The 26,864-nt window shown below is 37.6% G+C and overlaps 1 protein-coding gene across 7 annotated transcripts in view; it reads left to right on the top strand.

Moving 5' to 3' along the window:
* Window positions 1–26,236, top strand: part of LOC124953120 (discoidin domain-containing receptor 2-like) — an 84,774-nt gene extending 58,538 nt beyond the window's left edge. For 3 of the 7 annotated variants that reach the window (XM_047504052.1, XM_047504053.1, XM_047504054.1), the window contains 8 exons: window positions 739–872; window positions 7,365–7,470; window positions 10,866–11,097; window positions 16,940–17,395; window positions 20,026–20,233; window positions 20,320–20,871; window positions 21,153–21,250; window positions 21,638–26,236. In XM_047504052.1, the coding sequence (XP_047360008.1) occupies window positions 761–872; window positions 7,365–7,470; window positions 10,866–11,097; window positions 16,940–17,395; window positions 20,026–20,233; window positions 20,320–20,871; window positions 21,153–21,250; window positions 21,638–21,805 (1,932 nt within the window). In that variant the 5' untranslated portion in view covers window positions 739–760 and the 3' untranslated portion in view covers window positions 21,806–26,236. Of the gene's footprint in view, window positions 1–738; window positions 873–7,364; window positions 7,471–10,865; window positions 11,098–13,360; window positions 14,101–16,939; window positions 17,396–20,025; window positions 20,234–20,319; window positions 20,872–21,152; window positions 21,251–21,637 lie in introns of those variants that run through there. The other 4 variants (XR_007102124.1, XR_007102123.1, XM_047504055.1 and 1 more) reach the window with 4 other exon arrangements.
* Window positions 26,237–26,864: the final 628 nt, after the last annotated feature.

Raw genomic sequence — 26,864 nt, 5'->3', positions numbered from 1 at the left:
TCGTGACTTTTTTCTTAGTCCGCGCCAAGACGGCACCACCAAGAATAAAATACAGTTTGGCCTTTCCTTCTTAAGTTCTCCATCTTTCTTCTCCTTCTCCTCCTCCTCCTCCTCCTCCTCCTCCTTCTTCTTCTTCTTCTTCTTCCATTCGAATACATATAAGCTCGTAGAAGAATTCAGGCTCTACTGCAACCCGCAGTTCTTCGACTCTCTCTCTCTCTCTCTCTCTCTCTCTCTCTCTCTCTCTCTCTTTCTCTCTCTCTCTCTTTCCTTTTCTCGAACTGGTGATCCTAATCTCGATAATGATGCGTAATGGCTGTTGGCGTGAATGTAGTTCTTTGTCCATAGCTCCTACGCCGCTCGTATATCTGTCCGATACCGAGCGTACCATTTCACCCTGGCAAAAGTACGAGGGCTGCCGAAGGGGCCCCTTACCTTCTTTTTTTTTTTTTTTTTTTTTGCCTCAAGAAACTGCTAAACTTTCCCTCTTCCTTTCGGTTATACAGGAAGAAGCATCTTACTCGTTTAATTGTGCTTGGTTCCTGCGAGTAATAAAGATTATCGATAGACAATATTATAATTTTTCAATAAAATTTAAAAAAGTTTGAACAATAATGATATTAAGAAAAAATCAAATAAATAATCTACTTTCTTGGTCAGAATATAGAAAATGATCATATAAATAGATTCATGCTATATAAGCTTACATGTTTTTAATCTTAACTTTTCTTTTTTCAGGAGTAGCGGTTATGAAGGTTCGATGACTACGAGTTTTAGTGACATCAATATGGACTCACGTTATCTGAGAACCTGGCTTCTACAGATTTTACTTCTTATTTTGTCCTGTTCACCTGGACGATCTATAGACATATGTAAGTAGTGGAAACGTAAGATTTTACGACTGATTACTATCTTTACTAGAGTTCTCCATTTTTAAACAAATTTATAACACCGTGTTTATCTTTAAAGTCATAATTTCGAAGCTGCCTTTAACGTTCTCCTTCGATTCGATAAAAACAGGCAAAAGTGGCTCGTTGTAGGGTGATCCTTGTGGGTTGCGTTTAAACCTCAGCTTCGGGCTTTTACACGCTTTCCATTCCATTGACTTCATGGGCAACGAGAACCTTCCTCTCACTGAACCACCCTCGTACGCATTAAGCAAACAACCTGGGAAACTTGTAAAGTATTCGACGGGCATTCAGTCAAGTCGCACGTGAAAAGGGCTTTTTAGATTCTTTCCATCACAAAATCGTGCTGGAAACTTAGATATCGAAGAGTATGGAGATCGATCGAGTTGAAGTTGTTCCATATGCCTAACATTCTTGAAAGAACAATTTGAACGACTCAAAATCTTTCATATGTCGATTATTTACATCCCCGTTGGACTTAAAAAAAAAAAAAAAAAAAAACAGAAATAATAAAAGAATCGAAATTATTTCATTTGAATATATAGAAATAAATGGAAAGAAATATATTATATATTCTTTTTTTATTATTTATCCTACGTTGATTACTCATCCAATTTTACAGATAAGAATTAAGTATTATTCATTGGAATAAATACAAAACGAGGTCTATTCGTAAAGATATCCTTCCGTGAAATTTACATCCCTATAAATATTTTCAGTATCAGTTCCACAAATAAAAAAAAAAAAAAAAATGAAAAGGAAAGAAATGTAAAGGAAATAAAAGAAAGATCGTACTTCTGAAAGCCTCGTTCAGCGACGAACGAAACGCGTCACGATTATCGTCGCCGGCGGCGTATTTCGGTCGAGGCGAACGCTTAACAGGACAAGAAGAGGGCGGGGGTGGAAGACGAATTAAACGAACTCTCTGTGGCACGCGCGTATGCCGAAATATAAATAGCATCGACGAAACGAATTCAAAGGCTTTGCGAGAAGAACCGAAACACTACGGGACAACCCAAAGAGTGTGATTCTCGCTTTTCACCCTCCATCCTCTGTCCTACCCCCGTTACAACCCACGCCGAGTAAAGTTGTACGTTGAACCACGTTAGTAAGTTCGCGGTCGTGTTAAGCAACTCAGTTCAGAAAGAGACAGAGGGAAATCGAGCAAAAGTGAATACGCCTATGCATATATGAAAGAAAAAGCCAGAGAGAGAGAGAGAGAGAGAGAGAGAGAGAGAGAGAGAGAAAGAGAGAGGGAAAGAGAGAGAGAGAGACAGGAGAATGGGTGAGTTTGGGGGAGAAGGGTACGCAGTTAAAGCGCGCATAAATTGCAATGTTAATGTTACTGGCGATACATAAACATGTTGTCCGTCGGTTGGATTGCGGTCTGCAAGCGGCGAACGCGTTCTGCTATGCATGTACATCGTGCAGAAACGTTTCAGAGGGGTTGTTGCTTTCGGGGGGACACGAACTGCTTCCCTCTACGTGCTTGACTAATATGAATTTATTGCTCATCATTCTCTGTTGTGAATCTTTCAATAGAGTGTTCGATTTCACAATTATTTAGAGTAGATATTTTTGATAATTTATCATTAATATTTCGCGTTAAAAATTATTATTTATGTTATGCGATAGTTAAAAATAACATTACTTGGATATATTCTTTCTTATCAAATAAATAAAAAAAAAAAAAAAAAAAATAAGACGGCCATCAGAAATATAGATCTGGAACAAGTTAAACACGAAATACAAATCAAATACTATGATGGTCGACAGTATGGAAAGGTTTAAGCGAAGTTCTAATCGGATCAAAATCTAACACGAAAATTCAATGGTTCTTATTACTCTTCGTTAATCAATGAAACATGAAATGAAATTCATTAGAGTCCCAGAATGTCATTTATAGATTTATATGTGTGCGAGAACGTACGATAAATATTAAAATAATTGTGTAGGTTTTCATATTCGTAAAAGTATTTGTTCAGCATGGTGGTACAACCAAGTAGATCTCAATCTAGGCGTAGGTTAGATAGGAGGCGCGTAGGTTTAGATTGAGACAGAGCATGTACTTGGGCTAACAATACGCATACACATACATACTTATGTTTGCTTGTGCACGGTACGGTGGATGATTGCACAAACGTGCACAGGAGTTTCCATCGCGTCGACAACACGCAGCCGGACTGACATGACGAGCGCGTGTCCTGGATGGAGAACCGTTACGCGAAAAGCCCTTTCTATCTCTCTCTCTCTCTCTCTCTCTCTCTCTCTCTCTCTCTCTCTCTCGCTTTCTCTTTCTCTCTCGCACGTACGCACGCGTACATTATGCTATTGTCATCCCTCGAGTCGTCGTCCTTCCCATTCCAACTCTCCCCAGTCTCCTTCCTCAATTATTCGCAAATCCATTAGATCCGCAACCGTTGGATACGAAATTATCAGCTTGCTCTTTGACGCATTAACATAACAACCTGACGATTATAGCGTTATCGTTCGATCGTTCGCTCTGACATTATAGCAGTTTGATTCGGGTCAACTGGTCGATTTTAACTTTTAGTTGAGTTTCTTGCATTGGGAATATTATCAGTAATCATAATTAAGAAAGTTTCCAACCTAGACCAAGTAGTTGGATTACTATTTAGAAGACTCCCGAGACTCTTATGTAATTACTTGATAACAGTAGGCCTAATTTAATTGTGAAAGTTGACTATTACCATTGCCTTTGTATTAAATTCGAACTTCTATTAACTTCCGTTACTTTTATGAGCACAATTTTAGTGCAAACTAATTTCTCATATATTATAGAACTAAATAAATTCAACAATTTCAATAAAATAAACAAAAGAGATATATTCAAGAGAATACCCGAGAGGAAGATAGAATATCTCGGTATTCTTAATAAGCACGATTTACGTCGCTAGTAGAGCGAGTATTTTCATAAATCCAGGCCACGAAGGCAAACGCAAAACACATGGTACGCTCGGCACAAAGGGGTTGGCGTCTCGCGTCCCCTCGAGAGGTAAGCAACGCATGCAACTCGAGACGGTGATTTCGAGTCTGGCGAGGGGCGGGTCGGTTCGCCCAAGGGATCTTGTGGAGAAGGGTGTAAAAGGACCGATGGAAGAAAAGGCTCGGGCAGCAGGACGCCTGAGGAGGGACGGAAGGGTCGCGTAAAAGTAGTACTTCCGTTTTTCCAGCCGTCGCGGCGCCAGAAAGAGAAACGACAAAGAGCATGCGCTTTCGGTTCACCACCTAACGCCACCACTACCTTTCCCTTCCAACAACCTACGGCCGAGGCTGTTTGTTTTTCCTGAAAGAGGCGAAAATGGCTCCCTTGGACCTCGACAATGGGCACGAATAGAGAGAAAGAAAGTGAGGGAAAGGGACACACAGAGAAAGAAAAAGAGAGAGAGAGAGAGAGAAAGAGAGGAGGGATGGGGGAAGTAGAGAGGGAGGGATAGCACTACAACACGACCACGTTGCCCAAAGGGAAAGCATGAACTTCTTTTGAGGTCATCGCTCTTCCAAACATTTATTCTAATTTCACTGGCCCGCACGAAAGGGGTTCCGTGTTCTCGGTGAAACAGAAAAAGATAGAGATAGAAAGGGAGAAATGGAAAATACAGTGCAGCAGGTGGGCACCTGCTAATTTTGTTAAGCGAATAAAGTGTTAGACAGTAACATAATACGACCGAGGAAAAGCCATTTCGTCTACTATTCATATTAGAAAAGGAAAACGTTCGTGTCTCCTCTAACAAAAGATTTTATTCCTTGTTTTCAAAAAAGTATTTTTCCCATTCTTTCTCATTTTTGAATTCGTGTTAATACATCTTAGTATGTTAATACATGCTAAGAAGTTGAATTCAAGAAATTTTTATCCTTTGGATATGGAAAACATATCGAAGTTATTTTTAATCTTAATGAATTTTTTTGAAATGGTGAAAGCGCATTATCGTAAAGAACAGAGTCGATCGATCGTGCACGTTTCGTGTCTGAGAAACTTTCTTCTGTAGTTTAAAAAAGAAAAGGGAAAACATTTGTGGATAGTATTTAAAGCAAGACATGATTTATACGTTAATATCACGGCGTAATAAGGCAGGCCGCTTAATATGTTTTTCGCTAAGATCGAGAGAGTAGGTAATTAATTTACATTCACGCCGTTGAACGAGGAAAACATGTAAAAGGAGGAAGGGTGAAAGAGACGGAGAGCGAAGACCACGGTCTGGACCGCGTACACAGTCATTAATAATAATCACCGGGTTAACAAAGGCAAGGGGCCAAGGCAAAATTATTAAATCCGCCTGAGATAGAAGAAACAGAGAGAAACAGAGAGAAAGAGAGAGAAAGAGAAAGAGAAAGGGAAAGAGAACCCAGGACGTTGTGAAAATTTTCCCTCACTTCATTTCCTTCAGCCATTTTACTCTGACGCAAGCAGAAAAAGGGCACCTTCCTTCGTGGCATAGAAAACGCAAGGCCGGCGATCCTGTTGCTTCAAATAATTAGCACCTTCATAAACGTTTTCTTAGTATACCGCATTCCTGACTTCGTCATTTCTGAATTTGTTCAAAAGAAAGGGATATTTTGTACCGAGATATTTTGTTCAGAATAATATATCAGTAAAATTATTTCATTTCTTTTTAAATATTGAACAATTTAATAATAGACTTAACAATTAGCAATGATTGACTTAACAATTAAATTTGAATGAAATATTGTCTCGAAAATATTGTAGATATATTTTCTTACTTTACGATTAACTTGCGAACTGAAATTGATCAATTTTTTGTAGAACAACAAAAAAGAAAAAAAAAGAAAAAAAAGAAAAAAGAAAAATGAGAAAATAAAAAAAAAAAAAAGAAATAGGGAGTAAAGAGTGGGTGCTCTTGTCTCATAGAAAATGCCTTCTTCGAGAACATACGAAGATTCGAAAAGCCTTCTTCAGAGGGAAGCGCTTATCAGTTTGACAGCGGAAGGGAAAAGATGAAGAAGAAAAAGAGAAGTAGAGAAGTAGAGAAGAAGAGAAGAAGAGAAGAAGAGAAAGAGGAAGAAGAAGAAGAAGAAGAAGAAGAAGAAGAAGAATCTCGCGAAGAGGGTTGCAAGGGCATTCAATTTCCCTCTTCTCGCGGATGGATGAGGGCGGTGCCCACCCTTCCGTTCGGAGCTGTCACTTCTCGAGAGTTATGGTGACCGAACGAGTGGCTGAGGCGGGCCAAACGTCGCATAACTTACTTCTTCTTTTTCTTTTCCTTCTAGTACTTTCTCTCTCTCCCTCTCTCTCTCGCCCCCTCCCCCTTCCCCTTCTTTCCTCCTTACCTCTTTTCCAGGATGTCTATAAATACAGGAATCGAACCTGTCTTTCATAAGGAGACACGAGTTCGTTTGTTATCCCTAAGCAAAATCCCATTTTTGTACGAAGGTTTAAGAAAATTGTCTACGAAGTAGTATTTCCCTTAGAATTTTCAATCGCATAAAATACATCGGAATAATTTTAATCACGTTAAACTAAGCAATTTCGTAATTAGGATACTTCTCTGTCGTATTAGGATACTTCAGAAGTTGTACTGTTACCGATTGCCTTTCAAAGGAGACCAAAGTTTTTATTTCTCTTTCATCATTCTTATCAAGAATTTTAATACTGGATTTATTTTTTCAGCGTCGTTTAAAGTAAACCGTAAATAGAGCCTTCTCTGTAAAGTAAACGTTGGAAAATAGAGAGAAAGAGAGAGAGAGAGAGAGAGAGAGAACTAATTCAAAGGGTTTTATTAAATGATGATACTTCCTTTTGCAAAACATGAAATGTTATAAGTGGCAATGAAATTTTATCTCTTCGCATACCAAGTTTTGGACGAGTCTTTTAGAGAAAGATGAAAAAAAAAAGACAATTTACAAGCTCACTTATTTACGTGGTCTCGGCAGCCTTCCGTGACGGGACAGAAAACTCAGTAGGAGAAAGTGTACGGTAGAGGGGTAGGTGGGAGGAGGGAGTAGAGAAGAAAGTTTGTGGATTTAAGGTCGTTGCACGAGTAAACGAGCTCGATAATCGTTGACGTGCCTGGCGATGATTCAGGAAACAGCTGTCGTTACAGCCCAGTCGGAGTTGGATTTCCTACTTGAATTTATTGAGTTTACGAGAGCGAATTGAGCCGACGCCACCAATATTATCCGTTTTTCTTGAGAACTTTCTCGCGCTGTAATCTCGACGTGCGGAGCAATCAACATCTCTTTGATGTACTGAAAATTTGGGTCTAGGATAAATGGCGATTTAAAACTACCGTTAAAGAATCAAACTTCTCTGATCCTTCTCGAACGATACCATCTATAGAAATAGTAACTATTTTTAGAATGGGATCGATCATAGGTATCGCGTGTTATAAAAGTCTTTCAGAAAATCATATTGATCAAAGGAGGAGTATCGTAGAAGCGTACGTAACCGAATCTCCCTTTTTTTTTCGTTTTCAGCACAATGCATCGCACCCTTAGGAATGGAGTCCAGGGCGATCCCAGATGCCGACATTACAGCCAGCTCGAGTTTTGATAGCGGAAACGTTGGACCCCATCATGGCCGGTGAGTAGAGTAGTACATTCTTTTTTCCCTCTTCGATACTTTCTTATAGAACGCTCACGTTGCTCGGAGCAATACAATAAGATATAAAAAAAGAATGTCGTACTATCGATCGGCCGTCAAGATGTACTTCTCTTCCTTACTTGGTCCGTGGTTAGCTGTGGTATAGATATATGAGAAACGATGTCGCTTCATCGATGACATGTTCGTCATACCCCTTCTAACGTAGTCGAAATAGGTAAGGATCTATCTTGAGAGTCGGTTATCATATCAATCACATACTAGTAAACTGCACGTCTACTGTGGCCGTCAGCTAGCAATGAGGATTAATGACGCCTGGGATACTGAGCCCCGCATGCTGAATCATTTGTATCGGCCAGCTTCAAAGCCCTTTAGACGCCCTAAATGCATATACCCTCTTCATACCTAGTCCTTTGATTATACGTGCGAGTTAATTACCATTGAAAGGAAAAAAAAAAAAAAAAAGAAAAAAAGAAAAGAACGCAACGGAGTCCGTTATGTGATACAAAGGATCGTTTGGACCACCTACGGTGCGATGTGTTTTCTCTCTCAATGGCTCGTACTATTATTTACATCGACCATTTATTTGACCATTTTTTATTACTAGATTTTAATTTATTACATGAATTAATCGTGGACTATGTCACTCGTTTTTTTTATGATTTTTCAAAAGACTATATATTATATTCGTATTTTGTTGTAAATATATTATTAGATAAATGGAATTTTATCTTTTCTTAAGTCCATTTTATTACGCATACATATTTGCATGAATTTCTTTTTTTTTTTTTCTTTTTTTTTTTTCGTAAACGAGTAACATTTTTTATCCGATCGTTAGAAAGCTCGTCGATTTTTATTCGAAAAGCTCGAAAGCGCATTAGTAGGTTATGCGGTAGCGCTAGAAAAAGAAGGACAAGACGTTTTTTGTGGCACTCGTATTGGCGACACGAAGAAAGCCCCGTGAATGCAATACCGATATCGTTCGCTCCTACGCAGTCTTTTCCTAGTAGACCCGTCTAGACCTCCTTCAACGAGCCCTTATAAGGCTTCTACGATGCTACGGGCTTCCCGGTGAATACCCTATTTACCTCTACGCCTTCCATTTACCTTAAAATACCCATATTTAAACTTTGTTTGTACACACTTTAATGCTATCTCTTGATCACCACACCGTTTTACCAATACCTCGTTCCTCCATTTCTCCCATCATTTTTACCCTAAACGAGTCCATAAAGGTAATGATTTTCATGATAAGGAAAGATGTCTTCATTAAAGTTACATGATGCTACGAGAGCAACCTTAACTTGTTAACGAGCGATAGTTATTGCATAACGACCGGATTATTCATGTGTTGATTATGCTGTTTTAGTTAAATCGAAATAATTCATGAATGAGACGATACGTCATAAAACGATATCCTAAAAAATATATAGAAATTAAAATTTTACGATCTAACTTTTTCGTTTATTCAAATAAACGAAATCAGAAGGATTCAATGTTATATATTATATAAATCCTTTCAGCTAGAAACGTACCTTCTGTTTTCGAAAGTTCTCTCTCTCTCATACCTTGTCTTTCTCTTCTCCTTCGTCAGACGGATTCGAAGTTTTCGCGACTGGTGGAGAAACACGTTGGATTTCGACGTCCATTATATATCCTAGCGTATGCTCGACTTCTGGCACGTTCGTGCTTTCGACAAACAGTTTCTCCCGATAATCGAGTAACTCACTCCACTCTTCTCTTTCTCTCTCTCTCTCTCTCTCTCTCTCTCTCTTTATTTCTCTTTCTCTCTCTCTGTCTCTCTCTCTCTCTCTCTCTCTAGTTCTCTCAAAAGCTTCTCGCACCGAATTCGCCAACGTGGCAGCTCCAGGCAGAGTCTACTCGCAACGTAATCGTCCGTTCTGAGATTTATCGTGGAGCGGGTGCCGCGTACGCGGAATGTCTTTGATGCCCTGGACTGTATCAAAGTGGCAGGCAGACAGTTCGAGCTCTCTTAATGGGCTATGAGTTATGGTCCTTCACGGTGGTGCATATTATCTATCTCTCTTTCACTCTCTATCCTCAACCTCCTTCCTCCCTTCACTTTTACTCTCTCTCTCTCTTTCTCTTTCTCTCTCTTTTTCGTTCCCCTTCTTTCCTTCCCTCTCTCTTTCTCTCTGTCTCTTTTTCTCTCTTTCTCTGTATCTCCCTCTTTTTCGTTCTATGCAACATCCCTTTCGTTTCACCGCTTTCCTTTATTTCTTCTATCTTCTTTTTCTTTTTCTTTTTCTTTTTCTTTTTTTGTTCTTTTTCCTCCTTCCTTTCCAACTCCGCGACTTCACGCCGTGTATTCGCTTTTACTGCCCTTCTCGTCAAAGCAAAATTTCAAGTTCTTACATTTCAGAGAGAGAGAGAGAGAGAGAGAGAGAGAGAGAGAGAGAGAGAGAGAGAGAAAGAGAGAGGGAAAGTGAGAGAGATAGAGAGAAAATGAGAGGGAAAGGATGAGAGAGTTTAAGAAGCAGAACGAATGATGGTTAATTTCTTCGGAGCAAAAGAATTTTACGGTGAATAATTCGTCTAATTCGTTCTTGTCTTCACATTGTATTTTCTTTATTAATATCAAAAAGTTGAATGAGTATATATTTGTCAATATGTACATATATCTTATAAGACTTATTGTAAACATATTTCTTGATTTTGAATAATGAAATTCTTACGAAGAGATACTTCATATGAGTATCTACTGATTATTCAATACTAACTTCACAAAGGACATTCCAATCGTTTGTCAAAGGATTATTCCAAAGGTACTCGAATCGTTCGAAGGATTCTTTGGTAAAGAGCACGCTCCTCTGAGTGTCTGAGTGTCGTGAAAGGTATGTGCGAATACAATTATTAGCCAGCTCGAAGTGGCTTCACCATCGTCGTCGTAGTCGTCGTAGTCGTCGTCGTCGTCGTCGTCGTCGTCGTCGTCGTCGTCGTCGTTGTCGTCGTTGTCGTCGTAGTCGTCGTTCTCGCGATGGTGCCACCTCATCTTTAATTCATGTCATCCGGTGGCTCGGCACGATCGATAAATTATAATTTCACTCCCCCGTATCAACTCCACCTCATCCAGCAAGGTGACGGTTATCCGTCGGCCAGGAAGACGATCACGTATTTATGCGACTTCCTCTTCTCGATGATGCACACATCGCTTCCGTTCGCAATTCTTTTATTTAACCTTTTCTTTTTCTTGCTTTCTTTTTCTTTTTCCATTCACGATTTCTCGCAAAAAGTTACATTGTCTTAGACCAATCGATCAAACGTTTAAGTCGAACAAGTATCGAGAAAAGGAAACAGAGGAGATGAGAAAATAAGAGGTTATCTTGATCTTAAAAGAAAACATTTACTTTTTCCAGGCTACGACAAGAAAGTCACGGTGGTGCTTGGTGCCCGAAGCAACAGATCACAACTGAACCACGTGAATGGTTGGAAATCGATTTACATACGGTGCATATGATCACGGGTACTGGTACTCAAGGTCGATTTGGAAATGGACAAGGCGTTGAATATTCGGAAGCATATCTTTTGGAATATTGGAGGCCTAAACTTGGCAAATGGGTTCGCTACAGGGATGTTCGTGGCGAGGAAGTGAGTCATTTTTTATATTACTTAATAGATCATAGTTTAAAACGATCATGTAGAAAAATTGTTTAAATTTTATATCATTTTTATTATTCATTCATTTATTAAATGTATAATTTTATTGAATATTTCAAATATATTTATCGTCAGTCTTCTTTATATCCTACTAGCATTACCATCGTTGACCCTCTGGAGACCATTCGGTAGCCATACTTCGAATAAGTGACCACAGGCTTTTATGACGAACGAATAATTCAAATCGATCGGCGAAGTTATAGTAATTTATCCGAATAGAGTCACGTTAAATGCGAGAGGGAGCACGATAGAGGTTAAATTTAGTCGAGGGCAATGTGCATAAAATGGCCGTGCGTACGTACGTGTGCGCGGATTATGGAGAATGATTTGTAGCGTTGTCCACGAGTCTAAAGGCCGACCACGGGCAGCAACTAAAGCGTGACATTAACAAGACGTAAATCTTCAATGTAATACGCTATTTTCCAGAGATGTACGCTTTTCCTTTATCTCTGTCTCTGTCTCTGTCTCTCTCTCTTTCTCTCTCTCTCTCTCTCTTACACACACACTTTCTCACTCACTCACTTTTTTCTTTTTTTTGTCTTTCAACATTTAACTGGAATAGATTTGTAACTGGGAATATACTAGCTCGTTAATGAAGTAGACAATGCAATATTCTCTGATTTTAAAAGTACTACTATTCAGCAATTTTAAAAGCACTATCTGACAAATAAGCTGAAAACTTCTTGAATGATTTCATATCGTACTAGAAATAACGATTCCTTATTGTATTTTCTATAATACCAAAGGAACGATACTTCATATCGATTTATTCGTGGGAAATTCTCCAATGTATCATGAATATATTGAAGAGATCTTATCAGCTTTTGGTTGGACAACGCTTCAATCTCGTAGAAATGTAGTGGACTCACTGAGCCGATCTTGCTCTACTCGAGCTTGTAAATGGATCCGATTGTTTCGCAATTCTCACTGCGCTTAATCTACATATTCGCTCTACGAATGCCCATATTTGTAGAAGGAAAATACGTCCATTACATCGATAAAATTTAATTTATACATCGATATCGAAATCAGACGAAGGATTGGAAAATTATTCGAGTTAAATTTTACACATAATCGAACATTTCAAAATAATACTATTGTACGCTATCACATTATATACATTATTCTTATCAAACAGTAAAATAACAAAGAAACTTTATTAGATTAGATTCATGCTGGTAAGAATTGTTTCTTGCGCATGCGTAAGATTCACGAGATATCTCGAAATTCGTATCGAAAGAAAAAGAGAAAGGAAAAAAAACAAGAAAAAAAAAAAAAAAGAAAAAACGTAAAGCGTCCGATCGTTGAAGAGGTTTTCCTCGGGAGTTAGTACGAAAGAGGGGCTGCCTCGAGCTTATTTGTATAGGAGGGTGGATCAATAAAACGAGGGAAGGGAAGGTCGTCGCGTGCACACGGGTCAGACGATATTCAACTCACCTATATAGAACGTACCTGTCTGAATAGGCGAGGCCATACCGAAGTACTCTACGAATCTCACGAACTGCGAAATTCTAAAGGGATCATGGCTCTCTAGAGATGCCCTTTATACTTCGATATAGATTTCCTTGTTTCTACGACCTTTTTTTTTCTCATTTATTCATAAACTCGGTGAAGGTCTTTCATTCGTCGATTCAGTTAAGCCGAATTTTATTTCTTTTTTCTAAACTCATATATTAATTATTTTGCAAAATAATTACTAGCTTAAGTAATGTCGAATAAATTTAATCAACATATAATTAGACATTTATTTTATTTAAACGTTATTTCATCAAATAATTATTCTACATGTTCAATGATTCGAATCGTTAATATTTTCAGATCCGATATTTATATTATATTACGTATCAGATCATTTCTATGAATGAATTCTATCGCGCAACAATTAACGAGAATCCAATTATCGTGTATCTATCTTTTAGAGAATAATAATTTCTTTTAAATCATAAAGATACGATTATGCTTGAATGAAAAGCAAAAATGTTTCAAAATAATTGGAAATATTTTTTTCTTAAAATAGCAATATAAGAATTGATTCTTTTTATTATACGATAAATAGTACAATGTTTTCTTGGAGTTAGGGGCACGGTCTCTATCAAGGATCGATACGACCTGCAGGAGTCCATAAGGTTTTCTCGAGGACAACAGTTCAAATGGATAAGAGAAGGTTGGGCCCACCCAAGTGGTTGATATGAGAGAAACAGAAAGAGAGAGAGAAAGAGAGAGAGAGAGAGAGAGAGAGAGAGAAAGAGAAAGAGAGAAAAGTGCCAGTATAAATCCGCAGAAATTTGCGTCCCCGCGGTACGTTCCCTCCCGCTGAGAGAAACATCCTTCTCAGTGTGTGTGCGTGTTTCTCGTCGCTTAATTACAGAACGACGTTCGTCCTTATCGTACGTACGATCGTCGAGCGTTCTTTCGAGGACGCTCGACCTTCGTAGAATATAACCGGTACGGCTGTCAGCGAGTCGTGTTCACGGACTATTAAAGGAAATTAAGAAAAATCTACGAGGCAAGGGTATGTGCTTGTGCACATACCTATATACGCAAATACTAATATACGTGCGACAAAGGCAAAGTAGAAATACAGAAAACGACTTCATTCGTGGCGGTCCGCATGTAGGCGTCCGAGACGGCAATTCGGTAATTATTTTCTGACACGAGTAAAAAACTTTGTATGTGCGTCTTCACTCAGCGAGTACCTTCTGAAACATTCATTTAGACTAAGTACATTCATGTCGCGCGATATTGATCCGTACGCCAAGTAAAAAAAAAAAAAAAAAAAAGAAGAAAACATATCAAAATAAACGAACGAATCTCATTGAAACTCGTATGAAATATGATTTTATGTATTATATAAAAAATGAAGGGGAGAAGAAAAATAGAGATCGAGTTGAAAAAATAATTTTTTCCATTAAATTACAATGGAAAAGTTTAGACGTAAGTACTGTATGCATTCTTTGTGCGCGCGTGTGTGTGTGTGTATGTGTGAGTGTGTGTGTATGTTCTTCTGACATTCTAATAAGTTTTTAAAAAATTAAATATCTTATTTTAAAATATCTAATTATTATCTTTAAAAAAAAATGTTTATTTTTATTAATAGATATTTCTTTCAAAATCGATATTATATTTCTTCTCTCCATCTAACACAATTTAGAAATACAACTGTAGCTTTATATTTTTAGTTTTACATGTTTATCAATGGATGGAATCGGACGAGAATCGATAGTGGATTCTTTGAAAGAAGAAGAGTGCTTCAAAGGACCGAGATACGTTTAACTTGTTTTATTTTTTTCAAGCCATTACTTCGTACCTGTGGGATATCTCGATAAGATACCAATCGAGGAGTTTCACTTGTCCCTGTATCACTTTTCTTTTCTTTTTTTTTTTCTTCTCTCTCAGACACACACACACACACACACACACACACACTCTCTCTCTCTCTCTCTCTCTCTCTCTCTTTCTCTCTCCGTTCCCTCTCTGCTTCATTCTTTTTTTTTCTCCCGGAAGATAATTTCGTAAATATCAACCGCGAATTCGGAGAGGGTGGACTTGCACGAGAGAGCAAAAATACGACGGCATTTACGAGTCGTCGGGCCGTTCGCGCGGCCGCCAGGAAAAATAAATAATCTCGATATTTATCTTCCCTCCCACGCTATAAGGAGCGCGAGAGCCAGAAGAAGAGAGAAAGAAAGAGATGAAAAGAGGGAAGCCGCAAACGGATTCAGAGTAAAAGACTTTCCTCTGATATCGCTTCTTAAATTATTTCTTCCTCCCCTTTCACTCCTCATGTTTCTTGACGTTTCTTCTTCTTCTTCTTCTTCTTCTTCTTCCTCCTCCTCTTGAATCTTTTATTCTTCTTTTTTTTTTCCTCTCTCCATCTCCGACAAGATTTTCGGTAGACAAATTCCAGAGAAAAAGAGAGCCGATGCGACAAAGAGGTAGGCGTGGCTCAAGACCAACGCCCATTTTATGTTAATGTTTTCCTCGCGTTTCTGCTGCATCGATGAGGACAGGTAGCTGACGGTAGCTCCTGTCGTCGACTTGTTCGGAATTTGCTACGTACCAGTCTCGTGAGCACGAAACACCTTACACGAAACGAACATCGAGTTATGAAAAAGGATCTTTATCTTTTTTATTAACGTTAGGAATATAGATTTTTTTTTTTTTTTTTTTTTTTTTTTTTAATAATTATTCATTCCCTTTACATTCATATTAAATTAAATGCAAGCATTATTTATAATAAGATACGAATGAACTTGTACGTGTCAAGTGTCCCCTTTTCAAGATTTAACATTTCTTAATAATTTTTTAATAATTCATAATAAAAGTGTTCGATTGGATTGGACGAAGTTAATTAAAAAAAAGAAAAGAAAGAAAAAAAGAATAGAAATTTGAAAAAGAAAAACGATAATGTTTTCAAATAAATGTACGAAACGTTTCAATTGGAATCTTATCGAAATGTGTTACATGTACGAGTACGAATGGCAATGTTAAAAGGAGAAAGAGAGAGAGAGAGAGAGAGAGAGAGAGAGAGGAAATGGTAGAAATACCGATGTCTCGCGAACGACGATAATAGGGTCGTTAACACTGGCAAAGAGAAAGAAAAGATACGAACTAAAGGGAGAAAGAGAAAAGAGAAAGAGAAAGAGAAAGAGAAAGAGAAGAATGAGATAGAAATAGACAGAAAGATGTTCTAGGAGTAGGTGGAAAGAAAGCAAAAAAGGAAAGGACAAAAAAAAAATAAAGAAGAGAGAAAGAGAAAACGAGAGGGAGGACACTTGTGTACGTGGTTGTATACTCCTCGTAATGTGCAGTACGCTCACGTAATTAACCATACGTGAGAAGGTTGTAGGTATTACGCGAGAGCCGAGAAGCGAGTCGACGAGTCGTCCGTAAGTGGGAAATAAGAGAGCCTTTGTTTCGAAGGGTCTCTCGCTCTTCGAGAAATTCTCGATATTCCCTCCTCGCTCTAACCCTCTCTTTCCATCACTATTTTTATCTCTCTCTCTTTCTCTCTCTCTCTCTCTCTCTCTCTCTGTCTTTCTTTCTTTCTTTCTTTCTCTTTATATCTATCTCTTTCTTTTTCATTCTCTATCTTTCTCTCTCTCTCTCTCTCTCTCCCTCTCTCTCTCTCTCTCTCTGTCTTTCTATCTCTCCCTTTCTCATGTAGTGCGAGGGCGAGTCTTTTCGTCGTTGCTCGCGGTCGAACGGTCGAATAGAACGAGCCTTGTTTCGAAGCAGCTCGCCGCCAACTGGACAAATCTCCTCTCCTTCTCCTCCTTCATCCTCCTCCTCTTCATCCTCTGTAAGAAGACAGTGGGTGAGTCGCGAACGCTCAAAGAATATTACGAACGGGTCTTGTCTCTTCTAACGATGCGTTATCCTCAAAATGAAATAACCGACATAGCTCAGAGAACCTTTTGCAATGCCGCTCCGATCTGAGTCTCTCTTTTATATATATGAGATATGTCTGATCTTTTTGCTCTCAAATACACTGTCACAACATCGTAACTCAATCGTCCATATCATATCGAACTATAATGATTAGTAATTAGTATGGAATAGGATATACGTAATAATGTCTATGGTTAAACAATGAATTAAGTGGCTAATTGAGAAAATTTTAACAAATTAAATATAAGTAATAATTATAAAAGATTAAGAGAAAATATTTATATTGAGAAAAAAATAATTTCAATTAAAAAAAAAAAAAAAAAAAAAAAAAAATACAGATTTAAGACTGTGTAACGATGAAATTTTATTTATATTTTTTTAGGTGATAAAAGGCAACACAAATACATACCTGGAGTCAAAGCACGAGCTAGATCCACCAATGTGGGCGAGCAAAGTACGATTCCTACCGTATAGTTATCATCGTCGTACAGTTTGCATGAGGGTCGAGTTGTACGGTTGTCCTTGGAACGACGGTATCGTTTCATACTCGATGCCTCAAGGAGACAAGCGAAGTAACTGGGAGTTCTTTGATGCTACTTACGATGGTTACTGGGACGGTCAGCTACTACGAGGATTAGGTCAACTAACCGACGGCAAGATCGGCCCGGATAATTTCAAGATGAGCTACTACGATTACGATCGTGGTCAAGGTTGGGTCGGCTGGAGGAATGATACTCGTTCGGGTCATCCGCTTGAGATCAAATTTGAATTCGACCACGTCAGAGAGTTTTCAGCCGTTCACATTTACTGCAATAATCAGTTCACCAAGGAAGTACAAGTGAGTTTAATAAGAAACTTCATTACGTGCTTGAAGATTAACATAAATTTTAAGAAGATTCGAAATTTTATAAAATACTTAAGTAACTTTCTCACAAAAATAGAAAATATTATAAAATTGTTATCCGTAACAACAAGTTGTTTGTTAACGTTAATTAGAACTTTAATGAATTTTATCGTTAAATTAATAATCGGATTATATATTTCCCAAAGTTATGTAATTAGTGGAAATACTATAAAGAAAAGTTAATAACAAAACATCTAATGATGTCATATACGCAACTATGAAATATTACAAAAGTGATCGTCTATGTATTAAATTTTCCTAGTCGCGTTAATATACACGATGACTTCATCGTTCTTTCCAAGTTCTCGCATGTCTGCCCCGCTAACTTTCTTTTCGATCGATAACATCGCGCATAACATACACGCGACTCATGAACATATAGTGAATTCCTGAACGTATAGTGACGATCATTGATGTACTTTGCCTTTCTTTCTCGTATCAACTTGCTGCCTATTTCTCCCCGCCATTCTTTATACTTACCAAGAAGAACGAACAGTATAACTCCACGTAGTCGTATTTTCTCCAATATTTTTTTACGAATTTTCTCTATCAAACGCAACATTTCTTTGCTCGTTCAACAATGAACACTCGGGTACATTCTCACACTGGTTACTAACTTATTAAAGATATTACTTGCGTCCGTCTTACCACCGCCGTACACAGAGAACCTATTATTTCCATGACTTTCACGAAACTTTATCGTTAGACGAAGTTACATGCTCTTCGTCGTTGCTTCGAACAATCCTCGGGAGTCTTGGAAATATCGAAAAATTCGAACGATGAAACTTTCCGGATAACAGCAGGCTCAGAAATGTCTGCAGACATAGAAGTATATAATATGCGCGTGACGAAGAGGAAATTGGAAGACCCTCGGGCGACTTTCCGTTTGCACCAAAATGGCGACCAAAGGAAAACGGACGGAGGGAGAGAAAAGAATAGAGAAAGAAAGAAAGGAAAAAACGTGAATAGGAGGAGGAGCTTACGCGAGAATGATAGTTCGAGGAAAGGAAAAAGGTAGTGAGAAAAAAGAGAAAGAACCATAAATATAGACTCGGGTTGAAAACCCATAGGAGGGAGATATCCAGCGCAAAGCTTTAATCCGTGCCCGGAAAAGACGAGGGTGGTATGTACGGCATAGAATCCAGTTTTCACGTTGGAGTCAAGGTCGAGGTTGTAGGATGGTTAACGAGGCGCAACAACGGTTAGCCTCTGGCTTTGCTAGCTGGAATGAGATAGAATGAGATAGAATGAGAGAGAAAGAGAGAGAGAGAGAGAGAGAGAGAGAGAGAGAGTGAGAGAGAGAGAAGCAGAAAGAGAGAGATAGGGTGAGTCGTAGTTAGGAGAAAGCTTCTTTTGCTTGTTGGCATTAACGCGTAGGGATTCTCAGCGACGGTGTTTGGCCCTTCCGCGAAAATTTTCCAGCTCACGTTGGGATCTCTCTATATAATGGGCCGCGAAACACTCTCCTACCGGTATCAAGATTTATTTGAATGGAGCGCCTCATTACCCAGCCCGGGAGCCGATTGTATAGCCGCGACCAAGCGAGCGAGAGGGAACGAGCATGATGAGTGGAAGAAGAGAGGAGGATAGCTAGTAGCTTGGGTAGGCAGTAGAAACGCTCAGCAACGTAGATTCAAGAAGGGTGGAAGAGTAGGTTCGAAGGGAGCAAGGTAACATCGCGAGAGCTTTTTCTCTCTCTCACTCTCCCATATACACAATGGTGGCAAGCAACGATCCGGAGAGTACAGATACGCCACGTATTCGAATACAATACCGGTAGTCTGGCAAATCGGCAGTACTTAGATGTATAGGAGAGCCTAGAGGAAAGAGAGAGAGAGAGAGTGAAAGAGAAGAGTAGTTGGCAACCTTCTCAACCCATTCCACTTTTGAACAACTCCTTCTATTAACAAGCGAGTGCCCACTTGCACGGATAGGACACGTCTCCTGAAAGACATTGCACTTCAAAGCGTAGTCAGTAGTCTTCCGTCTTCGTCTTTCTTTCTTCTTCAAGTTGGTGTTTCTATCTCTCTGAGGAGAAGACGAAAATCCATGAACCTCATCTTAGACGGAGTTTGATAATCTGGGTTTTGTAATCTTCGCTTTCGTGTACCACGTACCAGCCCTAGTTCTCGTGCTATCTCTCTTCGTTTATCTGTCGGTTCCTCCTCTTCACGATCTTCTTCAACTAGTAAGAGACCCGAATTAGCATTCCGCGCGTATTCGCTTCTTCGATCCTGATGCATCAGCGTTAAGGTCGTTATCCGTTCTCTCTCCTTCTTTCTCTCACTCACTTATTCACTCACTCACTCACTCACTCATTCACTCGCTCTCTCATTCATTCCCTCTCTTGTACGATGGTGATAACGATAATAGCCTTTGATTATATCCATAATCGAGTGCGCTTTAAGCGCTCGTAATAGCGTTAATAAGCGATATTTGCCGATTTAACGAGAGTTGAGATTGACTGCGTTAACGCGACGAGACTGCTAACGTCCTTGCAAGCGACGTAGGCGGATTACAAGCGAATAAGAGAATTCACCAATGTTTTGTTCTTTCTCGCTTAGGTATTCTCCGAAGTGAGCATCATGTTCAGCGTGGGTGGCAAGTATTACACTGGCGATCCAATCGTCTATTCATATATGGAAGATAAAATTTTTGAACAATCGAGAAATATCACGATCAAACTTCATCATCGAATTGGAAAATTCGTCAAATTGAGGTTTAGCTTCGCTGCTAAATGGATAATGATCAGTGAAATCACTTTTGATTCCGGTAAGCTTTTCAAATTCTATTCTATACGTAACCTCAAAACTTTTACGATCTTTTAATCACTTTATCGTCTACCTCAAATGTTGCAGATATCGCGCATGGTAATTTTACTCCAGAAGTTCCGCCTACAACCGAAGCTCCACGAAGTCGTGATCGAAATTCTGCTCGAGACAATCCCTTGCAAGCCGAAGTTCCCGTCGCTAAACAAGATGATCCTACATATATGGCCGTGATCATAGGAGTTTTAGCAGCAGTCATTTTGCTTTTAGCAGTTGCTATTTTTCTCATAGTGTCGCGTCATCGACAAAGAAAAAACTTTGCCAGTCCCTTAGGTGCGAAAAGTGCAATTCCTTCGAGCAACCATCAGCATTTATCACCCGAATCAGCTTATGGAACAACGGAGAAGGATCCTTCTTTGATGACGTATAGAGTAGAGGAATTAGACGATCGGTATGCTGGAACGAAATTAACGACCCTACCACGTGATCTCAATGATCGATTATTGGGAGATGTTAGATTGGACGAATATCAGGAACCCTTCCACGAGAACAAGTATCGAGAGCCTCCTCATGCTGCTTATTACGGATACAGCACCGTCGTTATAGACAACAAGGATCTTCACGACAGCGTTGAACAATCTGGTAAGTGGAAACTTTTCTTCGTCGGCAAACATACGTTCTTGACTTCAATAGAATTTTTTATATTTTATTGAAAAATATTGCGAATAAATTAAAAAAAAAAAAAAAAAAAAAAAATGTCACTCTAACATTTGCTCACTTTTATTTTAATCCTTAAATAATTTCTTATTGTATTATTTTTCTTATTAATAATAATTCATAACTATCAAACGATTAATTTTGCCGTGTTCGTGATACTCTTTTTCGAGTCACTAATGTTGATTCGTGTGGTCTATATCGTGCAGATGCCACCTACGATTACGCGGTACCAATGCCTGTGCCTAGCGTGAGCAGCGATCAAGATAGCGTATTTTCCAAGTCGTCATCCAGAGGCAGTGCGAAGGTAAGCACTCGGTCTTTCCGAATTTTAATCTCACAATAGCCGACGTTGTTTGATAAAATCGTGCAGACATACCAGACAGTTCAATAAAATTTCCTTAAAAATAAGATAATTTTAAAAAATATAATATAATATGTATTAATTCATCTTAATCTTCAATTTTATTTGAGAGATCCATATTTTTACTGTTCAAAATAATGATTTACACACAGACACACACACACACACACACACACACACATTCACTCTCTCTTTATTATTATTATCTGAATAATAATTTTTTTTTTTCGAATATGTTTACTTTTCTCGGAATATTTCGATCGTATAGATCAAGTAAGTTTCAAAACAAACAGAAGAGAGAATTCTAATGAATCATCGTTGTCCTCTTAGGCGTGTTTACAGAGCTTTTTTCCACCTCCCCCACCACCGATGAGTGCTCCACCACCACGCGGCTCGAACAATCTGACATACTCCAATCCGCCGAGTCCAGAGCCAGTGTGCGAACGCGAACGCAGAGGAAGCAAACGCAGAGAACACTCTCTTCATAGATATGCGTAAAATCGCACGACACATGTTCATCCATACATACATACATATACATAAACAATGAAGCACACGCGCGCGCATTCTTCAGGGATATACGCAAAACGTGTCGAAGGTTACAGAGGTACGTTAATTACTATACTTGATTAATTACACTACTCTTTGATCTTCGTTTAATTTCAACTTATTAAACGATATTTCTTTTTTAACTTTCAAGTAATGGTTCAAGTAATCTGTAATAAGGAAAATACAAATATGTGTATATACTATTCTACATCAGTGACCCGTTGATCATTCACACATTGTTATATCATTTTTAATCGTCATTATTATAAGTTAATTAATATTGCGTAATTATTATAGAATGATGAATTCTTATATGAATATAATTGAAATGGAGCAAATTTAACACGTATAATAACACGACAAAAGCAATGAAGATCAAGCAATACGTTTTACTCTATCAAATGCGTCCTCGCACGATGAGTCTATGGGAAACACACGAAATCGTATGTGTTCGCATGAAAGATCTAACAAATTTCAAATTTATTTCGTTTTTCTTCGACGTGCACTGCCATTGACGCACTATAAACAATGTAATCGTAGTTAAGCGTTAATATTCGAGAATATAGTATGTGTGTAAATATATATATATACATATATATATATATATATATATATATATATATATATATACATGTATATGTATATACATACTATACAAGTAGTTAGATAAAACGGGCGTAATTCTCACGGTTGTATTACACGAAATTAGCATATCAGATTTTAATAATGATAATCGCGATAATTACCGATCCTTAACTCTTCTGGAAATTCAACGTCGCGACAATTCAACGTCGTTTCCTTTATAAATGGAGAAATTTTGGGGGAGAAAAAGAAAAAAAAAGAAAAAAAAATCCAATGATTTATGTAAGAAAAAGAAAGAAAAAGAAAGAAAAAGAGAAAGAGAATAAGATAATAATAGATGTGCTCGTATTATCGACGGATCGAACGAGGAACAGCCAATCAAGATCGAACGTAATTCATTCGAACTACTCGAATACTTAAGACATATCTTTCGTAGAATGATAATACATACTCGTATTATAGTATTGGTCTGCTTCGATTTTTTATAGGATTACGTCGTTTCTCGTTACTCGTAAAGATCTCTCTCACTCTCTCTCTCTCTCTCTCTATCTTTCTCTCTTTCTCTCTCTCTCTCTCTCTCTATCTATCTATCTATCTCTCTTGCTCACTGCCATTGTATTCCGGATGTCACACGATCATTTTTATTATCGTACAATCCTTACTTTTGTTCCTAATCCTCTTTCTCCTTTATCTTAATATTAAGACGATCGGAATACGCTTGATCTTTAACTTCGAACGCTTTAAACGCGTCGTTAAGAGATACGCGAGAAAGGACGTAGAACATTTGTATATATTTTACGTATCTACTTTGTAAGAAGGAAAATAATAATAAAAGAAAAACAAAGGAGAAAGAATGTTAACGCGTAATAAAACTAAACTGACGGATTTCCAGAACGAGTAAAGCTAATGATTCGCTCTATTCGGCACGCATGTGCAACAAGATCGAGCTCACTATCGATTCGAGTCCGACCGAAAGATATACACACGCATATATATATATATATATATATATATATATACTATATTCATATATATTCATATATGTATAATATGTGTATATATATGTGTCTACAATTACACAAAGAAAAGAGAGAAAGAGAGTTAAAAAAAAGTAATGTCGAGCTTGATTAATCGAATATTTATTCGAAAGAACGTCGGCACGAGCGAAGGATAATTAATCGCTCGGTTTAGAGCGCTTTTACGAGCGTTGTGGACCAGATCGATCCATCGAAAAAGCGTCGGGACAATATAGCGAGCTTTGATCTCGAATCTTAGCTAAGACTGACGTTTGGATAAAAATAATGAATATGTATATTATATTAAAATAATGAACTTTATCCGATCCTCTTCCCGATACAACGGGCTGAGACGCTTGCGCGCGCGCTTCCTTTATCGTGTTATATACAGGATGTCCTATATAAAACGGAACAGTTAAATATTAACATAGACAAATATTACAGGACAAAGTTGTACTGTTTGAAATATAATAATAATAATAATGTGGACATTTTACGTGACACCCTGTATATACATCCATACATACATACATATATATATATATATATATATATATATATATATATATATTATAGATATTATAGATATTATAGATATTATGCTGTATATTCTTTTGCAAAATCCTATAAATGTATGTAGTGATATTTCCCCAATTTTGCAATTCCCTGAAAGACCCTCTTTATTTATATACATATGTATGCCCACGAGAAATGAAAATATGAATATAAGTATGTGTGTTTATATATATATATATATATATATATATATATATATATATAAAGATTGAATGAATGATTGCATATTATCCAAAACGAACTCTAAACGTACATAGTACATATATGCATAATATACATATATTAAAGACCCAAGATTATTTCTCTATCTGTACCAAAACGCCTTCAAGCAACGAGATTAAACAAAATAAAATATACAGACGTAAGGAATAGACAATACAGGATGAGACAACAATAATAATTGCGTGTGTATTAAGTAACTAACAAAGATGATAAGAAAGGGTTAAGGAATGAAAAAAGAACAGGAAAAGGGAATTCGAGTACAGGAAAAAAAGAACGTTAACGCGACTTTATTGTGATATAGAAAAAAAAAAAATAAATAAAAAAAGAAAAAAAAGAGGAAAAAAAAAAGGAAAAAAGAAAGAGCTTGCGGCTCTCGCGAATAGCACTCTCCCTCTCTCTTTCTAACACTCTTTTCCTCTATCTCTATTTCTTCGTTTAGCGCGCGCGCGTGTATGTGCTTTAACACGTCTCGTCGGAGAGAAGTTTCCTTTTTTTATTTCTCGATTTTTTTTTTGTGGTCCAAAGGTGTGGAGGGAAGGAAGAAAAAGGAAAAGAATTAAAAAAAAAAGGAAGAAACAAAAGTGCACACGAAAGGATTTTAGCGATGTATAATTAAATTGTTTTCGTTACTACCTAGCCAGGATTCTTTTAATGACTTTGAAATCATCGTGAGAATCATGCTCGAGAAATAATACAATTTTTATAAATCACAAGAAAACTATATGTTCCTTGGACGCGTATGTCCATTATTTTTTTATTTTTGAATTTCTTTTCTTCTCTTTTATTTCCTTTTTTTATTTTTATTTTTATTTTTTTTTTTTATTTTTTTTTTCTTTTTTTTTATTTTGGAGGGGAAGGCACAGAGACGCGTATATATATATATATAAGGTATATATATATATATATATATATATATATATATATATATAGTGTTTTACAACGATCAAAATCTTAGCAATGTATATCTCTAGTATATAATAATCGTTGACATCGTCGCCTCATAGGATATATCGGATGAAGGAAAAGTTATTAGGAAAATAAAAAAAATGGTGAATAATGATAAGAGTGCTTCAAAGTGCTTCGACGGAATGTAAATATTAATTGTTAGGGGACCGCGTAAATGTAATACATAGATATATACATATATGTATATATATATTACACATACATACATACATACATACATACAGACAGACAGACAGACAGACAAACAAACAAACAAAAAACATATACAGATCTTCTCAAGCGCCTTAAGTTCATAGGAGGCACGAGCAAATAAATAATTTCAATCGCAATAACGGCGTGTATCTTTGTTACAAAACGAAGTGCATCATTTTTCGTGATTCGATACGGCGAGGAATCGAAAGGATCAATTTCACTAGAACTATTCGTTCCAGGACTATTCCTCCTACACTTCCAATAAACCTGTCGATTCCTCTCCGACGACAATCATCGATTTATATTTAAGAACGAGCTATAAGACGCGAAGATGTAAGACTTATCTCGTTATTATACTTTCCTTTTCTTTTTTTATCCAAAATTTTTCCATGTATCATATACCGTAACGCTGAAATTAGTTGTATCCTTTGGAAAAGAGAGAAAAAAGAAAAAACAAGAAAAAAAAACAAAAAGAAAATAAAAGAAAAAGAGACAACTAATTTCTTTCAGACAAATCTGTCGCATTAGTTGTTTATATGATATATCGGAAAAAAAAAAAAAAAGAAAATGTTAAAGGTCTAACCAGAATGATAAAGTGTTATCGAATGTTAATGTGAGAGGGAAAATATGTGAGTGAGGGCATGATAGAAAGCAATGAAAAAGAAGAGGGAGAAAGAAACAACGAAAAATATAACTTGTAATTGTACGTCGAGAATTCATGATCTAAGCTCTCGAAATAAAGAAAGGCATTTTGCTTGAGTTTTGCCATATCCGTTCGCGAGTATGCACTTCGTGCATGCTACCCTTAAAATGGAACGTAGGAAAAGAGAGAGAGAGAGAGAGAGAGTATGTGTGTGATTGGGAGGGAAGAGGAGAGGTTAGAGGAAGGGTTAAACATCGCGTCGACCTCAGCGACGCGACGTGTCTACGACAATGCGATATATCGTAGCGATACGGCACGCTCCTGACGGATGGAATATAACGAGAGCCACTGTACTGAGGGCGAGCTTACGTGAAAAATATAAAAAGAATGACAAAAAGAAAAAGAATACAAAAAAAAAAAAAAACAAGAAGAAAAAGAAGAAGAAGAAGAAGAGAGAACGAGCCGGCCGTATCGAGGCAGTCACGATGTCTGCCATGCTCGAAACTCTTTGCATGCGATCTTCTAGTGGCCCTCGCTTCGAAGAACACCCGTCTGCATTTTTTAAGTCCTTCGGCCGTACCACTTTCACCATTTACTCCCCTTCCTCCCTTCTTCCCTCTCTAACCCTCTCCCACCCTTTCGCACTCACTCGAATACCTCTCGAGAGATTCAGTCGGGGAGATTAACTTTTTTTTCGTTAACGCTCGCTCGGTGTTGAACTCGTTCCATTGTTTCCGAAATTCGTGTTAAATTTTTGTCATTCATAATATTAAATTCGTAAGAATTTTGTATTAGTATATTATCATTATTA

Source organism: Vespa velutina, chromosome 11 (genome assembly GCF_912470025.1).
Source record: "Vespa velutina chromosome 11, iVesVel2.1, whole genome shotgun sequence".
NCBI lineage: Eukaryota > Metazoa > Arthropoda > Insecta > Hymenoptera > Vespidae > Vespa > Vespa velutina.
The sequence above is the reverse complement of the archived record's forward strand: the minus strand, read 5'-3'. Positions and strand labels throughout refer to the sequence as shown.